Source organism: Homalodisca vitripennis, chromosome 4 (assembly GCF_021130785.1).
Source record: "Homalodisca vitripennis isolate AUS2020 chromosome 4, UT_GWSS_2.1, whole genome shotgun sequence".
NCBI classification, from domain to species: domain Eukaryota; kingdom Metazoa; phylum Arthropoda; class Insecta; order Hemiptera; family Cicadellidae; genus Homalodisca; species Homalodisca vitripennis.
In genome coordinates this window covers 181194013-181218343 of record NC_060210.1, presented here as the reverse complement: position 1 = coordinate 181218343, position 24331 = coordinate 181194013, and the positions used below count along the sequence as shown (strand labels likewise).

Below are 24331 nucleotides of genomic sequence, written 5' to 3'. Positions count from 1 at the left end.
CGCCAATGTCACGTCGCGTCGGCGCAGCCGATAGTGAGTGGCCTAGCGCCAACTGACGAAATTCCGGGTTGGCGTTAACCATAAAATAATTTCTTGGTATTTAATTGAATAACGGAATTACAGTGGAGTAAAGCATCAAGTTAAATGTACAAAGCAAAATCTGCTCGAGCCGCCTTAGTCTCTGGAACATATTTTACCCACAAATTAACTTTTCTTACATAAAGCAGTACCGGAACCGCGTTCCGGCACCAGTACACCACTAGTGCATTTCCATTTGCAACGATAACGTACTCCCGCACTAGTTTGTTACCTCAAATTATTGCATTCAATGGTTCGTTGAATCATGTTGATGCCCAGTTCCTCCGCTGTTATTTCACCAACTAATGTAAATATGCAGTTCCAATATTTTGCTCTTTTATCTTCTGCTTATACAATTTGAGTAAGGTTGCTTAAGATTGTAGTCCAGTTCGCATTTTTCAGGCTTAAGTGTGCATGGACTCACTCTCTACATTACACTGCCATTTATTTGTCAGTGATTAATTATGATAAATTAATTTTAAAACCAGAAATATTCAAAGCCAGAATGCCAGCTATAATAATTTATTCTAGATCAACATTTGTTTGGTAGATTTTCTGCTTCAGATTAAATGCAAATCCCACAAGTATTGAGGAAATAACAGGTCCATGTGGTGAGAGGTATGACCAGGTAAGGGTATTTATGATTGGAAGTTGTACAACTTCCCAAGGCTCCATTCACAATGCACAACTCCTATGCCATGCATCCTTCAGGAATGGGTTGTCTAACACCATGGGATTGGAGGACTTCAGTATTTGAATGGTGCAATTCCAGAATTACTAGTTGAGAATGACCCAGTTGTACCTGGCCAGGTACTATTTACAAGTAGTGGTAGTGGACTAAGACACACCCAGAGTGTATTCTATCTGTCAACATGATAGAAACTCCATATTACTGCAATAGAATTTCATGAAAAAACTCCCTACTGCAGTAATAACATCTCAGAAACTCCATACCGCTTTATTAGCACCTCATGAAGAAAACTCCCAACCGCTGTAGTAGCATCTTGTAATAGATACTCCTTACTGCTGCAGTGGCATCTCACGATATGAACTCCCAACCGCTGTTATAGAATCTCATAATAGTAGCCCCCTACAGCTGTAATAGCATCTCGAAAGAACTGTCATTCCTAAAGAATACTATCATTCTAACACTTAATGCTTTTGATAGTATATTGAAGATTAACACCACTAAAAAATTAAATAAATAAAAAGAATTCAGTTATATTTTTGGCAATGGCAATGTTATTTCTTTGATAAAATTTGTAATAATGAGGAATTGTTCATAAAGTATAACCTTTACTGTCAGTCACCTTTAACTTTATTGATGCATTATCAATGCATAAAAAATTATATTACTTCAACCTTAAGGCACTTAAATAAGGATCATCTTTTATGAAAAGGAAAGCCTTCTTGCACATTAATATTGGGAGAGAATCTACCATGAAAATACTCTAATTTTATAAATATTTCTACAGATGCATTGTACATTGTCTGTCCTCTAGAGACATCTCAAAATAAAACAAACAGGACCAAGTTTCAAGTCACTTATTATCCAGAAATCACTTCATCGAGACTCAAGAGGTCTTCCAAATCAACTGGAAAAGAAAACAAACTGATTGTCTATCAAAGAAGAAAAGGATTACGATCTGAAGCTGAGGACAGGAGGCAAATGAACTTTTCATTGCTAGATCCAAAAATAAATCAAAAGCCATAAGGAACATTATCAATGGGAGATTGTCGTCTGGCATAGTCACATTTCGTACAAGACTGATGGAAGTTCCACGAGAAATTGTTCTTGTGATCTCTTCAAGTGATCTTGACGAAGTAAGTGTACATTTTAATACGTTTTTCACAACTGCAGCTGAGAAAATGTTACACCAGACTAACATCCAAAAGACATAATGCTCAGATATATAATTCGTTCCAAGGGAAACAGAAACAGCTCTTACGTACTGCCAACTTTTATCCATAGAGAGGTCTTAAATGCGCTTTCTTCCTTAAAATCACTACCTTATACTGGGGTACCTATGAACTCCAAGTTGGTAAAATATTGTATTAATGAAATTATTAATCCCCACTTACATCATTAATAAATCTCTGTCCCTAGAAACGTTTCCATCTAAATTAAAAACATAAAAGTTCATTCTCTCCAAAAACAAAAGTAAATAGGAGCTAAAAAACTACAGGCCCGTATCCTTAGTTACAACTATTTCTAAAGTTATGGAAAAGTTAGTGTGTTGGTTAAGCTCTCACATAATTTAAATTGCAACATCTTAAATTGCAAGACAATGTAGGTTTTTATCTGGAAAATGTCCCACAAGCAGTGGTGCATCCAGAAATCTCCTCTGGGTGGTGTCCAGAACACCGGGGAGTTGGAACATGGAAACCCCTGATATCAATAGGGACCCGTTTCTATTTTACCAACTGTGAGCAAAATTTCAAAAAAATATTTTTGACAAGAATGCTTTGTTTTCTTATCGAACACAATCAGGTCTCTGAAGACCAATTTGCCTTCAGAACAGGAATCGACGTTAGACATGGTGAGTCTGATCGAAATGGGTGTGAAGCGGTTAGAAAGTCGGAAAAGAAGAATAAGTGTGTTTCTCGATTTATCCAAAGCATTCAACTGTGTTGAATAATATACTACTTGACAAACTGGAATCCCATGTCATACAAGGTGTGCCCCTGTCATGGATTAGATCATTTCCAAGTCAGAGAACACAGATTGTCCAAATTGCAAATCACCTTTCAATTGGATCACCGTCTATGGAGTTCCCCAATGCTCCATCCTTAGTCCAATTCTTTTTTTCTTATATGTCAATTGCAACGAGTCGTCACTTATATACTGGAATCTCGTACACTATGTTGCTGACACGACTCTCTGTTTCAAAGAAAAATCAAAGGAAGTTTTGGAACAACAAGCTTTTGTTGACCTCAACAACTGTATCCCACACTTCCACAGCATCAACCTCACAAAAAATCCCGCAAAACCTAATTTTATGAATTCCACCCTGAGACCAATGGACTTTGAGTGTGGACCTCACATAATGCAGGGAGTCTCCACACTAGAATAAGTTTACTTCTCCAAATTCCTTGAAATATACCTTAATCAAGGTTTGACATGTAATGTTCACATTGTTTCAGTTTGTTCAAAATTAGCACCTAGAGTTTATGTTTAAGTTCTTAAGCCAAATACTGCCTGTCAGATACTGATGGCTGCATATTATGGTCTGATCTATCCAAACCTTTGCTATGTAGTGATTTTGTAGGGAACTAGTTCAAACAATCAAATTTGGAGTTTTCATGCTTCAAAAGAAAGCGAGCAGAAGAAATCGCTAACACGAACTTTAAAGAGTCAATTTTAAAGAGAGCAATTTTATTCTGTATGTCAAAATGTGACCTGACTAGAGGCCGAAACATACATGGATATGAAACGAGAAGCAGAGGCAACTACCAAACTGGGTAGACACAGAACGGTAGTTTATGAAAACCTGCCTTGCAGGCGTATTTTCATTTCATCAGTATATTGCCCAATTCCATGAAAATCTAACAAACGCCCAAGGCGTTAAAAACTCGTCTGAAACGCATTTTAGCGTAGAAGGCATTTCATAGTGTTGACGAGTTTTTAGATTATGGTTGGGAGACCTCCAATCTAGAACACTAACACTGGCGTTGGCGATAGAGAGAATTGGCAAGTGAGTGGTATGCATGAATTAATTCATGCTCTTGAAGATTTTATGTCTGAATGTAGTATTGTGAAAGAATGTAAAAGTTATGGATTTATCCAGTGTGACTTTGGATTCGAGGACCCTGCCATGAGAAAATGTTAAAATATTAGGTTCTAGAATCATTATTTTATAATACTTCTGAACTAATAAAAGGAGGGCAAAAATCAGGTTAGAGTGTATAGTTTACAGAAAAACCATTCTACCACCAACCTCCAGGAAGTTTATAAAGGTATAATAACATTTTTGAGGTAGATTATTCGTAACAACTTAAACCCCCCTATTTCGACCCCAAAGAATTTGGAGAAATTATTTTGAAATCTCTAAAACTTCCCAAAAGGGTAGTTTTTGGGGGGTAGGGATGGTTTTTGAAAAATTTTCAAATGTAAAGGTTTGTTGAGTTATACCTAAAAAATTATAAATTAAAATTTACTGCCAAAACTTTACTGTGCAAGAAATAGACATTTTGCAGTGGAATAAACTTCCAATTATTTGTATTGTATTAGACTACACTTTTTGGAACTATAACAAATAATGTCCACTTCTCACAACATTACATTGTTGATCAGCTGAAAAATGTATGTTTTTGTTACCTATTTAACAAATTAATTGTACGTTAATCATAAAAAATTGTTTTTCAAATGCTCTTTTTTGTGTTTTACATAGTACATCTTAAACAATAAGAGAGACACACCTATGGAACAAACTTTATTACATTTATCATGTCAAAAACCATTAGAAAAAACTGCATTCATCTCTAAATCCATTTTCCCAAACTTCTAGAAAATGATCATTTAACCTCAGGTACTAAATTGTGGATGAAATCTTTAGTTGGGCGTTACTCAGTAACAAAGCATTTCCGGACCTATGTTTATATGAACGTATTTCATTATTTTTTATAGTACAATAAGCTCAGAAAGTGTTGGTAACACTACCCAAATCACCCTGAATCTATGTATTTATGTATAAATAAATATATATACAAGGTGTTTGAAAAGTCTGGGTACGGCTTAATATTTTACAAACCATAGCAGATAACATCTATAAACTTTGCACAGTGTCATATGGTTATGTAAACTATTTTTCCTTGCTATTAACATGACATGCCAACCATGGGGGGACGGCCCACAGAGGAAAACATGGAAATCTTAAATTAAATCATGGGTCGAGTGATGCCTCATTTGAAAGAGCTCACTTAGTAGAGTTGAATGTCGCAAACCGCATCTCAAAAGGTTTATCCAATCAGAAATGGCGGGTTGTTTTAGGTACACATTGTGAAGTACATTATGCGCTACCATTTCTGACTGGATCGTCATATTCTGATGCGGTAGGCGGCGTTTCACTCTACTAACTGATGTGTTTTCACTGACTTTTTTTAATTAGCAAATTATGTCATTAATTTATAACACAATAAATAAAACTAAAATGAATTCGTCGTCTTTATGTTTATGAATTAACATAGTTACACACTAGCAATGCTATTTTATTCACTATGTGAAAATACAATCTTAGAACAAAGTACTTACTTATTAATAATTTGCAACTAACCTTTTATTTTATGAAACGCCGTCTACCACATCAGAATACGACGATCCCGTCAGAAATGGCAGCGCATAATGTACTTCACAATGTGTACCTAAAACAACCCGCCATTTCTGATTGGTAAAACCTTTTGAGATGCGGTTTGCAGCATTCAACTCTACTAAGTGAGCTCTTTCAAATGAGGTATCACTCGACCCATGATTTAATTTAAGATTTCCATGTTTTCCTCTGTGGGCCCGTCCCCCCATGGTTGGCATGTCATGGTAATAGCAAGGAAAAATAGTTTACATAGCCATATGACACTGTGCAAAGTTTATAGATGTTATCTGCTATGGTTTGTAAAATATTAAGCCGTACCCAGACTTTTCAAACACCTTGTACATATATTAGTCTAAAAATTGAAGTTTGAGCTTTATTGTGAAATTTCATATTCCTTATAAATTTTTAATTAAATAATTGTAATAAAATATTAAAATCTTGATAGATTTCAACTAACATTATAAATTCATTACACAGGAGAAAAATATGTAAAATAATTATTAATAATCTGTATATTTTTATATACAAACTATAATACAGATAAGTATATACATAAGAACCTAGGTTATTAAAAATATGAGAGTTTCACAAAGTTGCAGGTGGTTACCACTAATATATTTTCTGTACAAGGCTAAGTTGAAATGATATACATTTTCCGACTGTTATTTATATAATAGTACAGCGAGAGACAACTCAGCTTTTCTGATATAAAAAATTTAAACCAAATGAACATTAATATGATAACTTTATACATAATGAACTCAAAACTATGCTTTGCTCGTAACTAACTTGCATGTTTCTTAAAAATAAATAAATTACAAAATTTGACTTTACATAATCTCTGTAAACGAATAACATTAGATAATAAATATAAAACTTCTCTAGTGATAAAAACTCATTTTAAATTGTATTTTAAGCCTGTAATACATTAAAATTAACAGCAAACACATATCACAGAGAACATACACAATTTAAACTATTGTATATAATGAAAGAAAGCATCTAGATACAAGATACTTGTACTATTTTTTTGAACTTTAAGCTTATAAATGTTAAAATAACAATCATAAATAATTTGTGTAGTAAGTAATAAATACACTATACTGGTAAAAATCTTGAAAATAGAACAGGCCTGTTAAATTAAAGGATGCTGTTTAACAAATGTTAGAGCACATACATAAAGATTAGCATTGACCTAACAAATAACTCAGTTATGCCTATTAACCAAATTTAAATATGTCATATTGTATGTAAGATTAAATGGCAAGTCTCAGTATTTATGTTTAAAAAATATTGCAATAAACTGTTGGTTTGATGTTTTTGTTTGTCCACATATCATTTTGACATGGATAATTTCATACGGTAGTGGCATTTGGTACATTACTGCTTGCAGAATTCCTTTTTGAACATTTGTTTATACATTTTCAGTTCCACATACATTTTTTGAGAACACTGTTTACACTTGTCTAAATTGAAACTAGTTACTACTTAGACTTAGTTCAATTTAGATTTTAACGAACTACCTTGATGTTTTTTTGTAAAATGTACTATCTAGTGATATAAGTTTCTTAATGAACTGAGTTTGTTTATATCAGCTGAGAGACATCAGCTGTTTGTTATGTTTGTCACTCCCGGCTTATGCTGACATACCTTTAAAGTAGTAGTGCTTGTTTATACGTTGACTGATTTCGTTGAAATTGAAATAAAAATTCTTGGTATTAGGTAAATTTATTACAATTATACTTTTTTGTTATTTGACTTTCAAAATTTTCAAGAGATGTAATTTTGTTAACCCTGTGACTAGTAATCCCCAAACAAATTCAGGAGTGTACTACGTGCCATCTGCAGCAATCACGATAGCCATACGAGAAGTGTTATGTTGCTATACAGTTTTCACAGTTATGATTTCTGATGAATAAACTCTCACCTGAATACGTATGCTATCTAGTGGAATGGATATGAAACACTTTCAAATAGTTTTCGTTGTTCCCACTAGATCACAGTTACTCTTGTTCTAGACCCAATTTACTACCATATGACGGTTTTCTTATAGTTGTACCAAGTAATAAGCAGATTCTATTTCTGTTTGTGTACTGGATACATGTTGTAACCTCACATTTACGTTACCAGTTGACTTGATAGTTTTTAAACGTTTTGTTGTGTTCACCACATGAGTAAATAAATGTGAGTTATTGTAACTACTAAATGTAATGGCGCAAGAAAAATTTTCAGAAAAATCTTTGGTTCCTACATCTTGAAATCGGTGCCCTGCTATTTGACATTTATATTAGTAACAAAAAAGTAACTTCATTTTCAGAGCACTGGATTAGATCTTGTGCAGCCGAGATTAAAGCTTCATTTTGCTAAGAAAAGAGCACTTTTAGGACAAAATTTGCAGAATTACATTTAAAATCCAAATTATCAAAAGAAATTTGTTAATTCAACACCAATTCCTAAGTCCTCTGATTTCTTCTACCATTAATCGATTGTCTTCGGTCATTAATTCCTGCACGTTGTCAAGGTTATCATCACTTTGACTCATCATGAGCCTTCCACACTGCTCATCACTTTGACAACCTTTTTTAAATCATTTAAACCACTCATAAACTTGCATACAGTCAGCACGTAACTTTCCACAAGTATCTTCAACGAAAGTAAATACTTTTCAACAAAACTGCATACTATCATGAAGCATAATATCAAACTAAAATTAATGGGTTTCTAATTAATAAAAAATATACTATAATGGGTTTTTGATGTCAAAAAAATTAACCCTTCAAGATGGTTTAACAGACACTACACGTCATCTTCCTATATTACCAACGGTTCTTTGACTAATGATTGATTGAGAATCAGGATATAGCGACATCGTAAGTGAGCTATCTGCTAATCCAAATCTATAAATTAGGTCCAAACTACATGGTTGCATGGTCTTATGCACTACTCTCGGACGCTGATTTTGAAAAGTGTATTTTATTAAATCATGATCATAATACCTTACAATCCCTAGGAGTTCACTTCTGGCTGGCTGGTTTACACCTTTCAGTCGAACCTACACTGGGTACAATAAAAAACAATGTCAGTTAAATCTGTGCAACCTTATATGGTTTAACCTTATGGATTTCCAGGAGTGGCACATCACTAACTACACAAATCATCGAGATAATGAGATGCAAGGGTAGATTGATGGGTCGTCTACTGTGGAGGATGACTGTTGGGAGTTAATTTAAAATAATAAAAAATAAAATAAAGGAAAATATTATGAGTAATGAATCATGTGAATGGTATTTTTGAGTAATGTTTTTTACGGTTTTGGCTGGACAATTACTTAAACTTCTTGTTTCCACACAACACACTTAACCACGCATGCAGTAGCTGGCAATCGAAAACAATGACAAACACTCGAACAGGTGATCAACTCAGTCAGAAACAAAATAAACTAAAATGCAATTTTTCTATTAGTAAAAGGATCAGTGAAGAACATAAAAATGATAGCTAGCAGGTATTTTCAGAACTAGAACATCCCATAACAAAAAAGAATGGCTTAACAGAGACAAGACTAGCTCGTTGCTCGGCATTCATTCCAAATCTCTTGGTACGAATCCAGCTCGTCTGTCTTCCCCAATTGGATAAAACAGTTGGTAACCTGCTAAGACATAAGGACATGTCACCACTGCCTGCTTTGACTGGAGAGGCTAGTAGAGAGCTGGCCTCCCCTTCTTCTAAGGAGACATGACTCTGAGATTAATGCCCAAAATCCTTCCTCATGGATCTAGACAGGTGTCCCCTACCCCTAAACTTACCCATCCAGAATATCCTGTCACTTCAAGAGCAACCATTTAAACCATAATAACACCAAACCATGAAAACCCCCAGAGATAACACTACCATCTTGAAGGGTTAAAACGGTTTGAACAGTTACAGTTAAAACAAATTTAAAAGAAGTTACTTGAAAAGGCCCACATTGCACTGCTATTTTTCAAAGCAGAGTGAGCCATGTACTATTACTGCCAAGAGAACATCGCAAATTGAAATCACACAGAGGTCATGAGTCTAGTTCTGGTCCACTCTACCACTGAACAAATACGGTCTTGAGACTAGGTCAATGGGTTAACCATTTGAGGACAAATAGACGATATATCGTACATAGTAGAGTGTTTAATACAAGACCATCTGGACGATACATTGTTCAACCATGTTCGGTTATAAAAAGACTGGTGAAGAAAATATCTTCAAAATGTGTTCTTTGTTACAAATAAACAGATTCGTGTGAACATTTATATTCCATGACTTTAGAAACATCAATTATATGTCTTTTTGTACCTGTTATGATTACTCTTATTTTTCTTTTAGTACCCCTAAATAGAAATGAACAGGTTTGTTAATAATTATTAGTTAATCATCTGATGGCGCAGTCACAGCAAGCTGTTTTGCAGTTAGAAATAAACAACTTTTATTCTTACCTTTTGCATATTCCATATTGTACTCTAAATACCAAGAAGGATGTCATGCTGTGTGTACACTTGGAAGATGAATTGGACAATGAATGTGTGAACTGAAATGAGTTTCCTTCATTTGTAATTAGTAATTTTTTATCTTCTTTAAATGACTGTGAGGTGACTTTGATATATTCTGTACTTTATGATTCTCCTATTGATGCAACTGAAATATTTACTACTCATAATAACCTACTGTGAATTTTTAGTCACAATGTTTGATAGATTCATTTTTCATAAATACAAATTAACTAATTTTTATAACTATATATTTTTTTTAATTAAAATTAAATTTTGTGTTGATGTTCTTCAAATGTACTTTCAAAACATCTATCTACAATATAAACACACAGTAACTGTAGTGGTAGTGGGTATTTTTACCTATAGTACAAATATTTTTGACTTTAATGCTAAAATGTAGAATCTTTGAAATAAAAAAAAATGAATTGTATATTTATTCCCTAATGTGGAAGAAGCTATATAGCTATCCATCTAATATACTCAAAGATCGATAGAAAATTAGCTAGAAAATTCTAGCATAAACATTTTAGCATATACTTTTTATAACTCAAATTATGAATATTTTGTAAATCTCCGAAAATTCTCCTTTTTTCATGATCCTCAATGGGCTTTAACAATGTTTTATACCAACTTTTATGTATTTTTATAATCTCAATATTACTAATTCTCATATTGCATTTGGCACGATTCCACCTTTCAGGCTGTTAAGGCCTTACTTGAGGCAATCAAAACTACTTACATCTAGGTTGCACCTAAAACAGACTTACATTTGATGAAATCCTGTTTTAAGCTGACTTTAAGAAACCCTGTAAGTAATGCCAGGGTCATCTGTATCAGGGAACTTATAATTATATAATTTTTATAGAATAGTGTCCTAATTATATTAGCTTAACCCATTCAAGACATTGGACGGGCAGTTTCCGTCCTTCACTACGCGCGGCCCAACGACTAAAGACGGGCCGCGCCCGTCCGCTAGACACGACATCGACGTAGTTGAATATATTGCCGATAGATCGCAGAGGCATTCACATTTGCTGCATATTTTGTTCTCAATATTCTAGTCTATGTTTTTCTTCTTCTTCGTTCCTGAAAATCATCTAATATTGCCTCAAATCATCTTGGCAAAACAGCTTTCTTTCGTTTATAAACAGTCAAGATGGCGTCTCGCGACCGGAATGATGTGTTCGTAAATTCGGATGATTTTACGGCTTACGTTGCTAATGTTTTAGATGAAAGTGGTGATGAGGAAAGTGACAGTGAACAAGATGACATGATACATGAAAATAATAAGATGTCTGATGGTACAAACGATGACAGCAGTAATAATGAAAGTGACGATAACCCACTGGCTAGGCCTTATGATTTTGCGTGGTGTGTTGGATCAAATACTGTTGTACAATGCGTTTTACCGGCAATCATGGAATAAATCCTATCATTTGGAGGCAGTTAAGAGAAAACTGCACTGAATCAGATGTGTTCAATCACTTCTGTGACGATACCTTTGGGGCTCATTTAACCCTTTGGTTGGCCTCCCGTTTGTGGAGAAACACCACTGCCCCTTCAAGGAAAGTTTTGGGGGCATTTTTATTGAAAAGATATCTCCAACCACCAAAGCCAGGCCCTCAAGAAAATGTAAAGTTTGTGCCTCACAGGGAAAAAGAAGTGAAACGGTGTATCAATGTAAAAAGTGTCATGTTTCACTTCATCTAGAAACATGTTTTGAAGTGTTTCACACCCAAACCAACTTCTAATGAAGTATAATAAAAATTTGTAAATAGTGTAAATACATGTATATAAAAAAAAACTAACATTTTGTGTTCATACAATAACAAGGAATAACTAAGGTTAATTTATAATATTCATAGCATGTTATACAGAAAGTGTTATGCAAAGTGCACCTGTTCTTACACGAAATCATGGAAAATATCCAGTTCTGTAGTCCAAAAATTATAGTAATTTATTCAGTCACGAATGGGTTAAACTGTATCAAAAACTTCACGGATATTAAAAGAATAAAAATTATTTGCCTTTGTGAAATTTGTTGTAACACAAATTTATTACAGCACAGTAACTTAAGTTAGGTGTTTGCCATTGGTTTTTAATTTTGTATTTTTTTCAAGTAGGTTTTACTTTAAATATATGTTATGCATATAAATTCTGATAGGTTTTCAATGCTCAATAACTTAAAATAATTTTTTTCTCAAACTTAAATAGTAGTTTCAAAATTAAAAATGCATATAGATATTTTCAAAAATATGAAAACTACTAGGACTATTTATGTACTCTTTACAGATACAACAGAACAAAATTGTTTACCAAATAAATTTTAAAATCATCAAAATATGTTAGTAAAACCAATTTTTATAACGTTTTAAAAAACCTTTTGTGTTTTTATTCTAGAACACTCGGCATTTCTTACATATACCACATAATTTCACCTAGCACTTTTGCAATGTGATAACATTTTTAGTTGTGACTCTCAAAAAACTCCATTAAACAATGAAAAAAAAAATGGTCTTACCTCCAAATGGTGGTATTCTCCTCTCATGACTTTGTAAGAAAGTGCAAATGGTAAAAGGGTGTAACTTATAAAATGTGGAAATTTTAGTGACTGCCCCAAATATTATAGTTTAACATAATCATGACTGCAAAAAAGCAAAACCTTAATTTTACTTATTACTCGAAACAAATCTTGAATACACTATTCACACCTCATGAAACATAACTTTAAGAGGACAGTGTGGTAAAAGACTTAAAAAACTCAACAAAAACCAATAGAGACTATCACTTGAAATAGTAACTTACTTGTTTAATTATATACACCTCAACTATATAATTAAACTGGTGGTTAACACAACTCGCTACAATTTTTTTTCTGAAAAAAGATTATAAAAAGAGCTAATCTAAACAACAGGACTCTGCAATTAATACTTACTTTCTTTATGGTAGTCATTGAATTCATGTTACTTGTGTCAAAGAAGACAATCATTACAACTTTTGAAAAATGTTCTATCACATATTATTCATCATATCTTGGTTATAGTAACTTAGGTTTAGTCTTTATAAACTTCAATCATTAAATACTTGTATATGTAAAACGAAAGAAAAATGTATTACATTTGTAAAATTATTTAGCACAAGTTTGGAACATGTTTTTGCTGTGGTACCAAAACACTGGAAACAAAAAGGAATGGTATGTAAAGAAAAAACAAATATCAAAATTGTAGCCATACGTTTTTTATAAATTCTTCTGAGTATTTATATTTTTCATGGTATAAGAACACTGTATACATTAAAGATTAAGTTTATGATTATACAAAATTAAAATATAAAACGTTTCAGTCAATTTCTATTATTAAACTTATATGTAGTTTGATTAAATTAATCAAGCTACAGAATTAAAGAATCTGTATAGGGTACATCAATTATTGCTATAATAGCAAATCTTAACAAACTTTATCAATAAAAAGTATTACATAATATACATTGTGTGACAGAAGGACAACAATATTCCAAAACAGTTTCTTCCAAAAGTATAGTGCTTGTAATTTTTTCCAATAAAACTCAAAATTAAATGATTGGGGATGTCAAATCTAAAAATAAAATCTTAACTTCTTGAAAAAAGTATGGGAATACTTCATAAAAATGTAACAATAGACATTTAACATATAAAAGGATTTATAATTTAAACTAACATTCATCAATACATACATGAATAAATAACTAATGAACTACAATGTATAGCTCATTCATTCAAACAAATAAAAAACAATAATATATTACAAAATTGTAAACACTCTGCCTTTGGCTAACATTTGAACTCAATTACATCATTGTTCTTCCACAGTATTAATAATTTTGACTAAGGCAAAGCTTTGTATTGGTACATAATTATTTATATTTATATAGATCCAACACTGTAGATATCTCTTAGAAAATAATACCCAGTTGTATTAAATTAACAATCCTATTTATTTTTGAAAAGACTTATGTAAAACTAATTAAAATGGAACTTAAATTGAAATGGACTCCCATGGAATTGATGGAATTGTTGGAAAGGATTGAAGCCATGTTGTTGATTGTGAGGATTTTCAGGATCCAACGGGTCTTCTCCTTTGTCAAACCTTTCTCTCTTCTCTGTGAACAAATATTAGTTTAGGTTAGATATTAATGGTAGTCTATGTTAGACTAACAGTGATTGGAGGTGTGTGAGGTTGTGAAACTTCCTTCCTTTCTGTTAACAAATGATGATTTCTCTGTGATTTCTGGTAATCATTGGATTCACTTGACAGTCAGTCTCACTTATCAGCTAATCATTTCAGCCCAGTTATCGCCTCCGGAAGGCATGTCACTTTACAAAGTTAGTGTCATCACACATATACGGGGTGATTCGGTTAGTGTTACCGGCACTTTCTGAGCTGATTGTACTATAAAAAATAAAGAAAAAAGTTCATATAAACATAGGTCCGGAAACGCTTCATTAGCGAGTTACAGCTAGCGAAAGATTTCGCCTGAATTCCTGGGTAAAGAGTAAAATAAAGCCATACTGAACTCTTGGAAAGGTTAATTAAGTAAGAAATATCGTGGATTCTTATCTTATGTATTTTTACCTGATAAAGCTAATAAAATAGGTTTCAGAACTGTACCTGTAGTAGTTTTTGAGGGATTCAGGGTTAAAATGCAAAAAATTGGGGCACGAAACGATGTTATTTTTAAGTTTGATGTACAATAACTTTGTTAAATTGGTAATAAATACATAAAATCAACAAACATTAATTGTAGAGAATTTAATTCTGTGAAAATTGATATAATCAAAGTCTAAAATAAAACAGAAATAGGTACCAAAAAATCGATTTTATTCAGTATAATACATTACTAGTTTTAAGCAAAATTAATCAGGTTGGGCCAACCGTACGCACCTTTTTATAATAGATGTTCGAAAATGAGGCCATCATTATCAATACATTTTGCAGCACGTTTGTGTATTGCTTTTGTTGCGTATTTAATTTTTCAGGACTTTCCCTGTATCTACACAGCCGAATCCATAATACATAATTCATCACGAGAATTCACTTTTGTCTTGTATACAATGTCTTTCATCCATCCCCAGATGCAATAATCCAATGGAGATAGATCTGGTGATCTTGGTGGCCAAGGGTGAGGCCCTCCACGACCAATCCAGTTTCCAGGAAATTGATGATTTAAGTAAGCAGAAACGGCACGTGAAAAGTGGGGAGGTGCTCCGTCATGCTGGAAGTACAAATTTGTCTGAGATGGTAAAGGAACATTCTCTAACAGCTGTGGCAACTCTTCTTGAAGGAAATGCAAATAGAACTCAGCATTTAGGCGTCCAAGTAATATGAAAAGTCCAATCAGCTGATTGTGCAAAAGGCCACACCAGACATTGACGCTAAATCGGTGTTGAAAGTTCTGTTCCACTACCTCATGTGGATTTTCTTCTGCCCATGAGTGTTCATTGTGCAAGTTATTGACACCATCCCAAGTGAATTGTGCCTCATCCGTAAACAAAATACGCTTGTAGAGTTGATTATTAATATTCAAAAAGTTGCAAAACTCCAAGCGAAGCGGACCATCCCCTAGCTGTAGATGTTGAACCTTTTGTTTTATGAAACGGATAAAATTTGTTTCGATTAAGTGACCTCCACACCGTTGACTGCGAAACTCCTATCTGCCTAGAAATACGTCGTGCACTTACACCTGGACTGCGATGAACAGCATTAATAACAATAATCATCATCAAGTTGGACAGCTCGTTCATAATTGGTTCTAGTACTTGGTAATGATCCTGTTTCCCGAAGAGTACGAAAAGTTCCTGAAATTGTTTTGGTATCTGGAATCCTCCTATTAGGGTAACGTTAGTTCATATTCTTCTACAGCAGCTCTAGCATTACCATTTACAGAATCCAAAATAAAAACCATATCAGCGTATTCCTCTGATGTAAATAAGTAAGGCATTTTTTCGCTGAATAAACAATCGAATTATAACTCACAGAAAAATTGCATTTAATAACACGATTCACAGAACCCGATCTCCTGCTGTAGCTTGCAAAACACCACTAATACACAGTTCTAACGTAACAGTACAGAATACCATTGTTGATCAGCTGTTATTCGTAGCGTTACCAACTTAGAAATTAATAAAACAAAAAACTGCATTTCGATGATTAGTAAACAATAATGGGAAAATGTAAAATTTGATGTAAATTTTTATTTAGAAAAAAATACAACGTAATAAAACATGATATTTTTATTTACAAACAAATTTATTTTACAGTTAATCTTGTTTTCTCAATTTATTTCATCATTAAGGAACAAACATTTTGTTTTTGTTTTATTTTAACTAAATACCGTACGGTATTTCTTTACAGCTAGTAATGTATTATACTGAATAAAATCGATTTTTGGTACTTATTTCTGTTTTTATTTTAGACTTTGATTATATCAATTTTCACAGAATTAAATTCTCTACAATTAATGTTTGTTGATTTTATGTATTTAATTATCAATTTAACAAAGGTTATTGTACATCAAACTTAAAATAACATTGTTTCGTGCCCCAATTTTTGCATTTAACCCTGAATCCCTCAAAAAACTACTACAGGTACAGTTCTGAAACCTATTTTATTAGCTTTATCAGGTAAAAATACATAAGAATCCACGATATTTCTTACTTAATTAACCTTTCCAAGAATTCAGTATGGCTTTATTTTACTCTTTAAACCCAGAAATTCAGGCGAAATCTTTCGCTAGCTGTAACTCGCTAACGAAGCGTTTTTGGACCTATGTTTATATGAACTTTTTTCTTTATTTTTTATAGTACAATCAGCTCAGAAAGTGCCGGTAACACTAACCGAATCACCCTGTATAAGTCAGTGTAATCCATCAAGAAAGACAATTATGATTAACATTTCATGTTATCTGTCGCCTCCAGAAGATATTCACTTACACACAATGACAGGCATAGGATAAGTGAATTTTGTATATAGCAAAATTGTATTTTTAGCTATGAGTAAAAATTAGAAGAAGATTGAACAAAATTTAATGCTTTAAAAACAGCAGGATAATAGCGATCTGTCCAATTTCGGAGTTAGATAAGTTTCTATAGAGTTCTGAATTTATAAGGCTCCAGATCTGAAACTATTTCTCTAGTTTTCACAGTTGTGATGGTTGGGCAATCATTTGAGTGGATTGATGCTACATGCTAAGGCACATAGTATCCATAACAAAAATTAAAGGCAACAATGAGAAACATTTACTACAAATGGTTGAACGCATTTACAAAATTAAAAGATTTGATTAGAGTTGAAGTTCTTGGTTTACTATTAGATGTATGTTTATTATCATATTTATTTATCAACAAGTAAAATATAGATTTGTTAAATTTGTCTTTCAATGTTTCATTAAAGTTTTAATTTGTTTTAATTTCACATTGTTTTAATTTTATTTATTAATTGTTTACAACTTACTGATATAACATTATTCATGTCATATACTGATGTAACATTACAACTGAACAATGCTAACGAAAATCCCTAAAGTGGAATTAACTATATGTGGTTCAAATCTACAGTTTACCAATATATAAGTATTCTTTTATACACTTTCATTGGTCAAAATTTGACTATTTCATGCGGGAACTCGGAATATAACATAATTATTATAACTGTTGCCTTCAGATTTTGACTAAAATAAATTAAGATAGGCAAGTAATCAAACTTAAAAATGTTACTTGCCTCAATATAAAACAAAAAAATAATATATAAAATAAGTCTTTTTATCTAACTTAACTTTTTACAAAAACCAAAAAGGTTACACCATAAAAAGATCTTATTTTACATATTGGTATAGAGGGGCATGTAGATGTGGAAAATTGAAATCTCTACACCATAATTCACCCATCACTAATTCTCAAACTTCTCAAAATTTTAGAAAATTTAAATATAAAACAAGTACCCTCATGACTTAACCCTTTTAGTGCCAGACAAAAAAACAAAAGTTGGTCTGAGAAATGCCAGTGATTTTTCACATAATACTACTGAAGGATGCCAGGCCTATTTCAGCCGTTTTGCAGTGTTTTACTAAAAAAATTGTAAAAATTACAAATATTGAGATATTTTCCTAATTTTTTCATTTTTTTTGCAGTAAAATAAATTCCCTTATAAAAAACTATAAAGCAAATTATATTTCTAAATGTAATTAACTTAAAAAATTTTTAAAAAGTAGACATTTTACTTATAGTTTTTATATTTTTCCAGTTTCACATGAAAAATAGTACTTTAAAAAAATTATTTCACTATAACACATACTATCACTTGAAAGAGGAATTAAAACTGAATACACACATAAAAAGTTTTGATTAATATTTCAAAAACAAAAAAAATCATGTTAATTTTTTTTAGAAAGTTACATTTTCACTTTTTGTGTTATTTACACTATTTAGCTTCTTTATAAAGCTTATAATATTTTCCATTATGAAACCATTAAAAACTGTCTGAAACTACTTTCTACTTTAAAAAATAATGTACACTTTGTAAAATATCAACAACAAAAATGTACACACTTTTGTACATAGGTATTATAGTTAGGCGGTAACACAAATATGGTGAGGCACCATCAAAGCACCATCACTCATATCATTTGATTCTAATACGGCAAAAACTGTACTCTCGCTAAGTGGAGATCGCGAGTGTTTCATTTTATTGAAGTTTACTTTTTATGTTAGTAAAACATTGTTAGTAAACTATTTATCAACAAACAAACACTGTGGAAGCAGCAACACAAACAACCAAACACAGAGGTTAGACGTGAACTATCAGCTGACACAACTTTGTCTGATGCAACAACCACGGCCATTTCTATCATGTCTAAACACCTGACTAACCTTACGATATTACTATTATTATTTTTTTTTTTAGATTGGTTCATTCTGATTGTTTGTATACCAACAAATTTATAACAAGTTAAAAAAATGATTGCGGTATGACTTTTACTCCAAACGTCCGTATATAAGGATGTTGGCACTAAAAGGGTTAAAATAAAAAAACACAAATATTTTCACGAAGATCAACAATACGAAATGGGGTTGAAATCCCTACAAGAATTATATTTTTGTTTTCCAACTCCCAATGTCTTAGAAATATGAAATTTGACACGTGCCTGTGACTAGACTAAGGTCTCTATGTACATTCATCGACACTAACATTCACTGATTGACAAGTTATTTTAACACAATTACAGCTGATAATTTTGTAACAATACTATTACAGTTAACAATATGACATTAATTTTGCATACTATATATTCTTTAAAAGTATATGTGAAAATTATAAAATTCACCTGGGTCTGTTAGAACTTCTTTAGCTGCAGCTATATCCATGAACTTCTTCTCAGCTTGTTTCTTTTCTATTTCATCCTGAAAATTGTCTGGATGCCACTTTAAAGCTAATTTTCTGAAAAGGAAAAGATATAATACTTAATTGATTCAACAAGAGTTATGCTAGAGAGTCATAGTACACATTCAACTTGAGGTTTAAAGTGAAAATGTCTGTTGTGGGAACTCAGACTAATGTTATAATGTTTATAGCAGTTCCATTGATTTTTTTTTTAATTGTGAACCCAAAAGTATACAAAATAGACGTTTCTCTAAAATGTTTTTTGTAAACATTATTTTATAATTTTAAAACTTCTATTTTATTAAAAACCAAATTAATTAACACAAACTGAATGAACCCGAAGAACACTTCTCTAAAAATGTTTAACAGGATTTAATGTTTACTGTTCAAATTTGACATAAACCATGATAAATGAACTATAAAATAGGAGGTAATTAATTTTTAACCATCCGACTGATAATAAGAAACTCCCAGAATCATACACTGGTTTTTGTCTTTGCACAGCATATTTTTAGGATATTAAAAAAAAATACATGCTAAATGCTAAGTAATAAGTGTTATATATAAATTTTTTGTTAGAAACCGGTGAAAAATGTAAAATAATACAAAAAAGTATTTACTAGAATATTGTTTTTTTATTTGTACATAAATTGAAAAATGTGTATTGAAAATTTTTTGTTTTCCAAGTTTCAATCCATGTAACTTTCATATGACTTGAGATAGTAAGATACTGTAAATGTACAAAATATACACAGTTTTGTAGTCGACAGAAATATTATCACATATATACACTTATTTACAACACAAAAAAAGTTTTTTTTATAAAAATGTAAAGTATGTACAACTTTTTTTGTCAGTATGCATCCATATTGGTGTTTCATTAATTCTTTGGACAAGAAGAATATCAGATAAAGATGAATTGTTTTCACTGTCACAATCAATTTTCACAACTAAACTCACATTCCACCAGTTTATAATCAGCACTTTATTTGCTTTCATCATCAGAACTAATATTTTCATCATACAATAGTTCACGTGTATAATTTGAATGAGGATTGCCCTTTTTACAACATAACAATCAAATTATAAACAACTAGCCTACATAATAAGCTAGCAACGGCAGCAACAAAGAACATGAAGACCGTGCAGCATGTCACCAGCTGCACAGTCTGTCAGCTGTATGCTGCATTTGGATCGATATCAACTGACAACGAGTAATATTACGAATATAAACTATATAAAATGAATTAGTATTTATAAGTAGAGAATTTGACTGGTGCAAATTATGCCTTTTATAACTTAAACGGTAACATCACTTGCAGGGTTAAAATAGTATGTAGCAATTTTAATACAAGGAAGCCAGGTCTGAAGAAGATAAAACTGAACAAAAACAATTTGGTCTTGCCTTCACTGTTATAAAAAAAACCTTTTGTCGGCATGCAATTATCTAATAAAGGGCTATTATTTGTTTATTGATAATTTTTTGTCCCAGTTGGCCTAGCTAACTGGCTGTATACTGAAGAAACCTTCATGACTGGAACATGCCAGCAGGATAGGAAGGGCCTACTATGTCATATTAAATAAAAAAATGTTTTGTAGGAGAAAAAGTTTATCATAAAAAATGGAAAACTATTAATACTCTTGGGTTATACAGAAAAGACGAGACAAACGAAACATGTCTTCTTACTTTCTTACCATAACCAAAATTTCAACTGACAAAATTACCATAAGACGCTGTGGTAGAATATTACATGAAGAAAAACCATCCATAGTGTTGATTACAATAAATACATGGTGGGGGGAAATAGATTCAAACAATATGATGTTGTATTGTTATTTGAATGAAACAAGGCAGGTGAAATATTAGAAAAAGGTTGTATTTAACTTTATTTCTCGAATGTTGCTGAATGCCTACATTCTGTATAAAGAGGTTTGCAAAACCAAACAAATAACATTTGTAGGCCACTATTAATTTAATGTAGATATTGTTGAGTCTGTGGGGGAAGAATGGATGCACTCCAAATAAACTAATGGTGAAAATGGTAGTGGTGACAATGGAACAAGTAATGGAAAGGGATTTGTGAAACTTCCTAGTAAAAAAGAAAAAACATGTTGGGTGTGTTCAACAGGAGGTTCTGGACTTGGACGTAATAGAAAAAGATCAACTGTATGCTCCAAGTGCCATGAAGGTTGCCATGCAGTGTGTTTTGTTAGGCACTTGCAAATAAGTTTTAATTCAATACACAAGACAAGTTTATGTTTTGTAAATATTTTAAATAGTATTTTTTGAACTAAATTTATTTGTGCTTGTGCCATATATTACTACATCTACAAAACTACTACATACAGTGGTTCTCAAAGGGTTAATTCCTTATGATACAATAATTGTAATAAATAAAAAGCAGCCAAGATATCAAACCTGTAAGCTTTTGTTATATCTGTCTTTGTAGCACGTCTTCCCACTCCTAAAATCTTGTAGTAATCTCTTTTCTCTGCTTGCTTTTGAAGTTGCTGAGCTCTCTGGACACCATCTTTTGCCCTTTGAAAGTGTTGATTTAATTCTAGTGCATCTTGAAAATCTCTGATTGCTGTAAAATACAAAGTAATTGAAATACTTAAATCAACATACTACTGTAAATACAACTTTTTCACAAAAGTAACAAATGTTGGATTTAAAAAAGTTTATTTAACCTTAGAAATGTGACAGGAGCACATCATATATGTTTAGAAATTCAAACAAGCATGTGATAGTATCGTGGAGGCATAAATAGTATTTTGCATATCACAGATGTTCATTTTTTATTAATTTCTTTTATTCAGAATATTATATGGAGAACAGGTGTCATGGATAAAACATCTTATTCTTGTACAAAAAGATTTACTTCAGCAAGGGATCATACATAGTAATGTTACATTGATATAAAGGAAAATGCCCTGTTTAATCGGGATACGTAACAAAAACATCAAGTTTTTGAATGAATTTGCAGTAAAAGATACTCTTCAATGGTTAAGTGAAAATCAGTATTCAAAATTACAATTTAGTATAGTTATAACATATCTATGGTGGAAAGGGTTGATTCAACGTGAATGTTGCATTTAGCTCCATTTCACCTTCCACTTCAGCACGTTGACTGCAGTGTATCAAATCTGAAACAGTCCGACTTCCTGGACTCTGAAGTTCACGTCTGAAGAGATATAAAAAAAAATCGCTGATGAAGTTCAAAATGAACTGTTTGACCTAAAGAGACAACGAGAACACCCCTATATCTGGATTACACTGGATGACTAATGGGAAACCAGACAATCCTCTTTTGTAGTCCAGATGTCTCTCATGTCAAAACGATGCAAACAGTTCGTTTTGAACTTCTTCGTTACCAAACTTTTTTGTATCTCTTCAGACGTGGACTCCAGGTTCCATGAGTCGAGTCTTCTGTGACAGTGTCGGATTTCAGATGCTGCACTACATAAAAGGTGAAATGGAGCTAAACTCAACATTCGTAATACATGGTTTTGTCCAAAAACAGTCTGTTATTGCCAGGTGTACACCACAAAAATATAACTAGTAATTAAATTTATTTTAAAGTATGAAGTGCTAAACTAAATAACATAAAATTATAGGATCTCGCAAAATCGTATACCTTATTCAGCCACCCACAACTTTAAGATAAAAACTGATCAACTTGAGATTTTCACACACAAATCACAAATAATGAACATGTTAACCGAAAAAAAGCAATAAACCAGCATCAGGAAATACACACACAGATTCTCATAAAATAAGTTAAAAAATGAAATGGCTACTCCTAATGATACATCCAGTGTATCATTACTGAAATCACATATTTTCAGATATCACAATATTTCTACAAATGGATGCACAAGGTTCTAAACTATATATAAAATATAAATATTATGTCTTGCCTATGCATATATGGGTATAGGAAATAAAATTAAAACTTGCTACAATAATTTAATTCTAAACTTGTGTTGATAAAGCCAACAAAAATTAATAGTTTAAAGTTTGTAATTAATGACAGATGACTTGAAAGGATAGTTGGATTCTGACATTTGCCTTCATTATATGTAACAAAATGTATAGAACTATATTTCGAGGATTAAAACATATCTTTTTCTTCAGATGTCAAAACCCTTAATACGTAACAAACTTACAAAATCTTTGATTTACTGAGCAAACAGCTTGTGCTCCGACAAAGATGGGTTCCAAGAAGACATAAGCTATTTATAAGTCTATCAGATTATCTTAGCCAGGAAAGTTTCAGTAGTAGAGTTTAGTCTCCTACAGTGACTGGGATGGTACTCCAAGAATGAGTGAAATGCACAATCTTCAACTGAGTATGCTGTAACGCAGTGACAGTTCAAATCCGCTGTCTATCTGTGTCTGAGGAGATGAAACAATGGATAACTTCAATCTGTCATAAACAAGTGCAATATAAATTAGGCAGAATCCTAAGCCAGAAAATGAAAACAAAGGAAAATGAACACACGTAAATCCCTTATTTGCCACGATTATTGGATGAAATAAGAAGATACAATATTAGAATTGCTTTTTTTGGACTCTTAGGCAAAGTCCTGTAAAGTGCAAACAAACAAGTGCACACAAGATTCAACAAACGGTGTTTATAGTATAGCATGTATTATAGTAGGAAATAAACAAGCGAGACAAAAGAATCACTAAATGTGAGAACATAAAGAAAATACAAAGAAAGGACTAGTGGAAAAATCTAACATTGCTCAACACTGCTGGTCTGAAAATTATCACATGAAGCAAAAATAATACACAGAGAGAACTTCTTCTTCAATGACTAACTGGTCATAAAATTAACAGACCAACTGCTAAAGTCAACCTTCTGTTGAGGTTAGGTCACTTTGGCTACCAATGTAAAAAAATAATTAACTACGAAACAAAAAAAAAGATTTGTACACTAAAGCAAACCTCAAACGATAAAATTTGTACACACACCATGACTAAGTCAAGGACCAAAATATAAAGCCGGAG

The 24331-nt window shown here is 32.2% G+C and overlaps 1 protein-coding gene across 1 annotated transcript in view; it reads right to left on the bottom strand.

Annotated features, from left to right (window-relative positions):
- Positions 1–13116: 13116 nt before the first annotated feature.
- LOC124360719 (dnaJ homolog subfamily C member 3) overlaps positions 13117–24331 on the bottom strand; it is a 33658-nt gene continuing 22443 nt past the window's right edge. The window contains exons 8-10 of the mRNA XM_046814557.1: positions 21734–21902; positions 19259–19371; positions 13117–14038 (exon numbers count right to left, since the gene is read on the bottom strand). Coding sequence (XP_046670513.1) covers positions 13899–14038; positions 19259–19371; positions 21734–21902 — 422 coding nt within the window. The 3' untranslated portion in view covers positions 13117–13898. The remainder of the gene's footprint in view (positions 14039–19258; positions 19372–21733; positions 21903–24331) is intronic.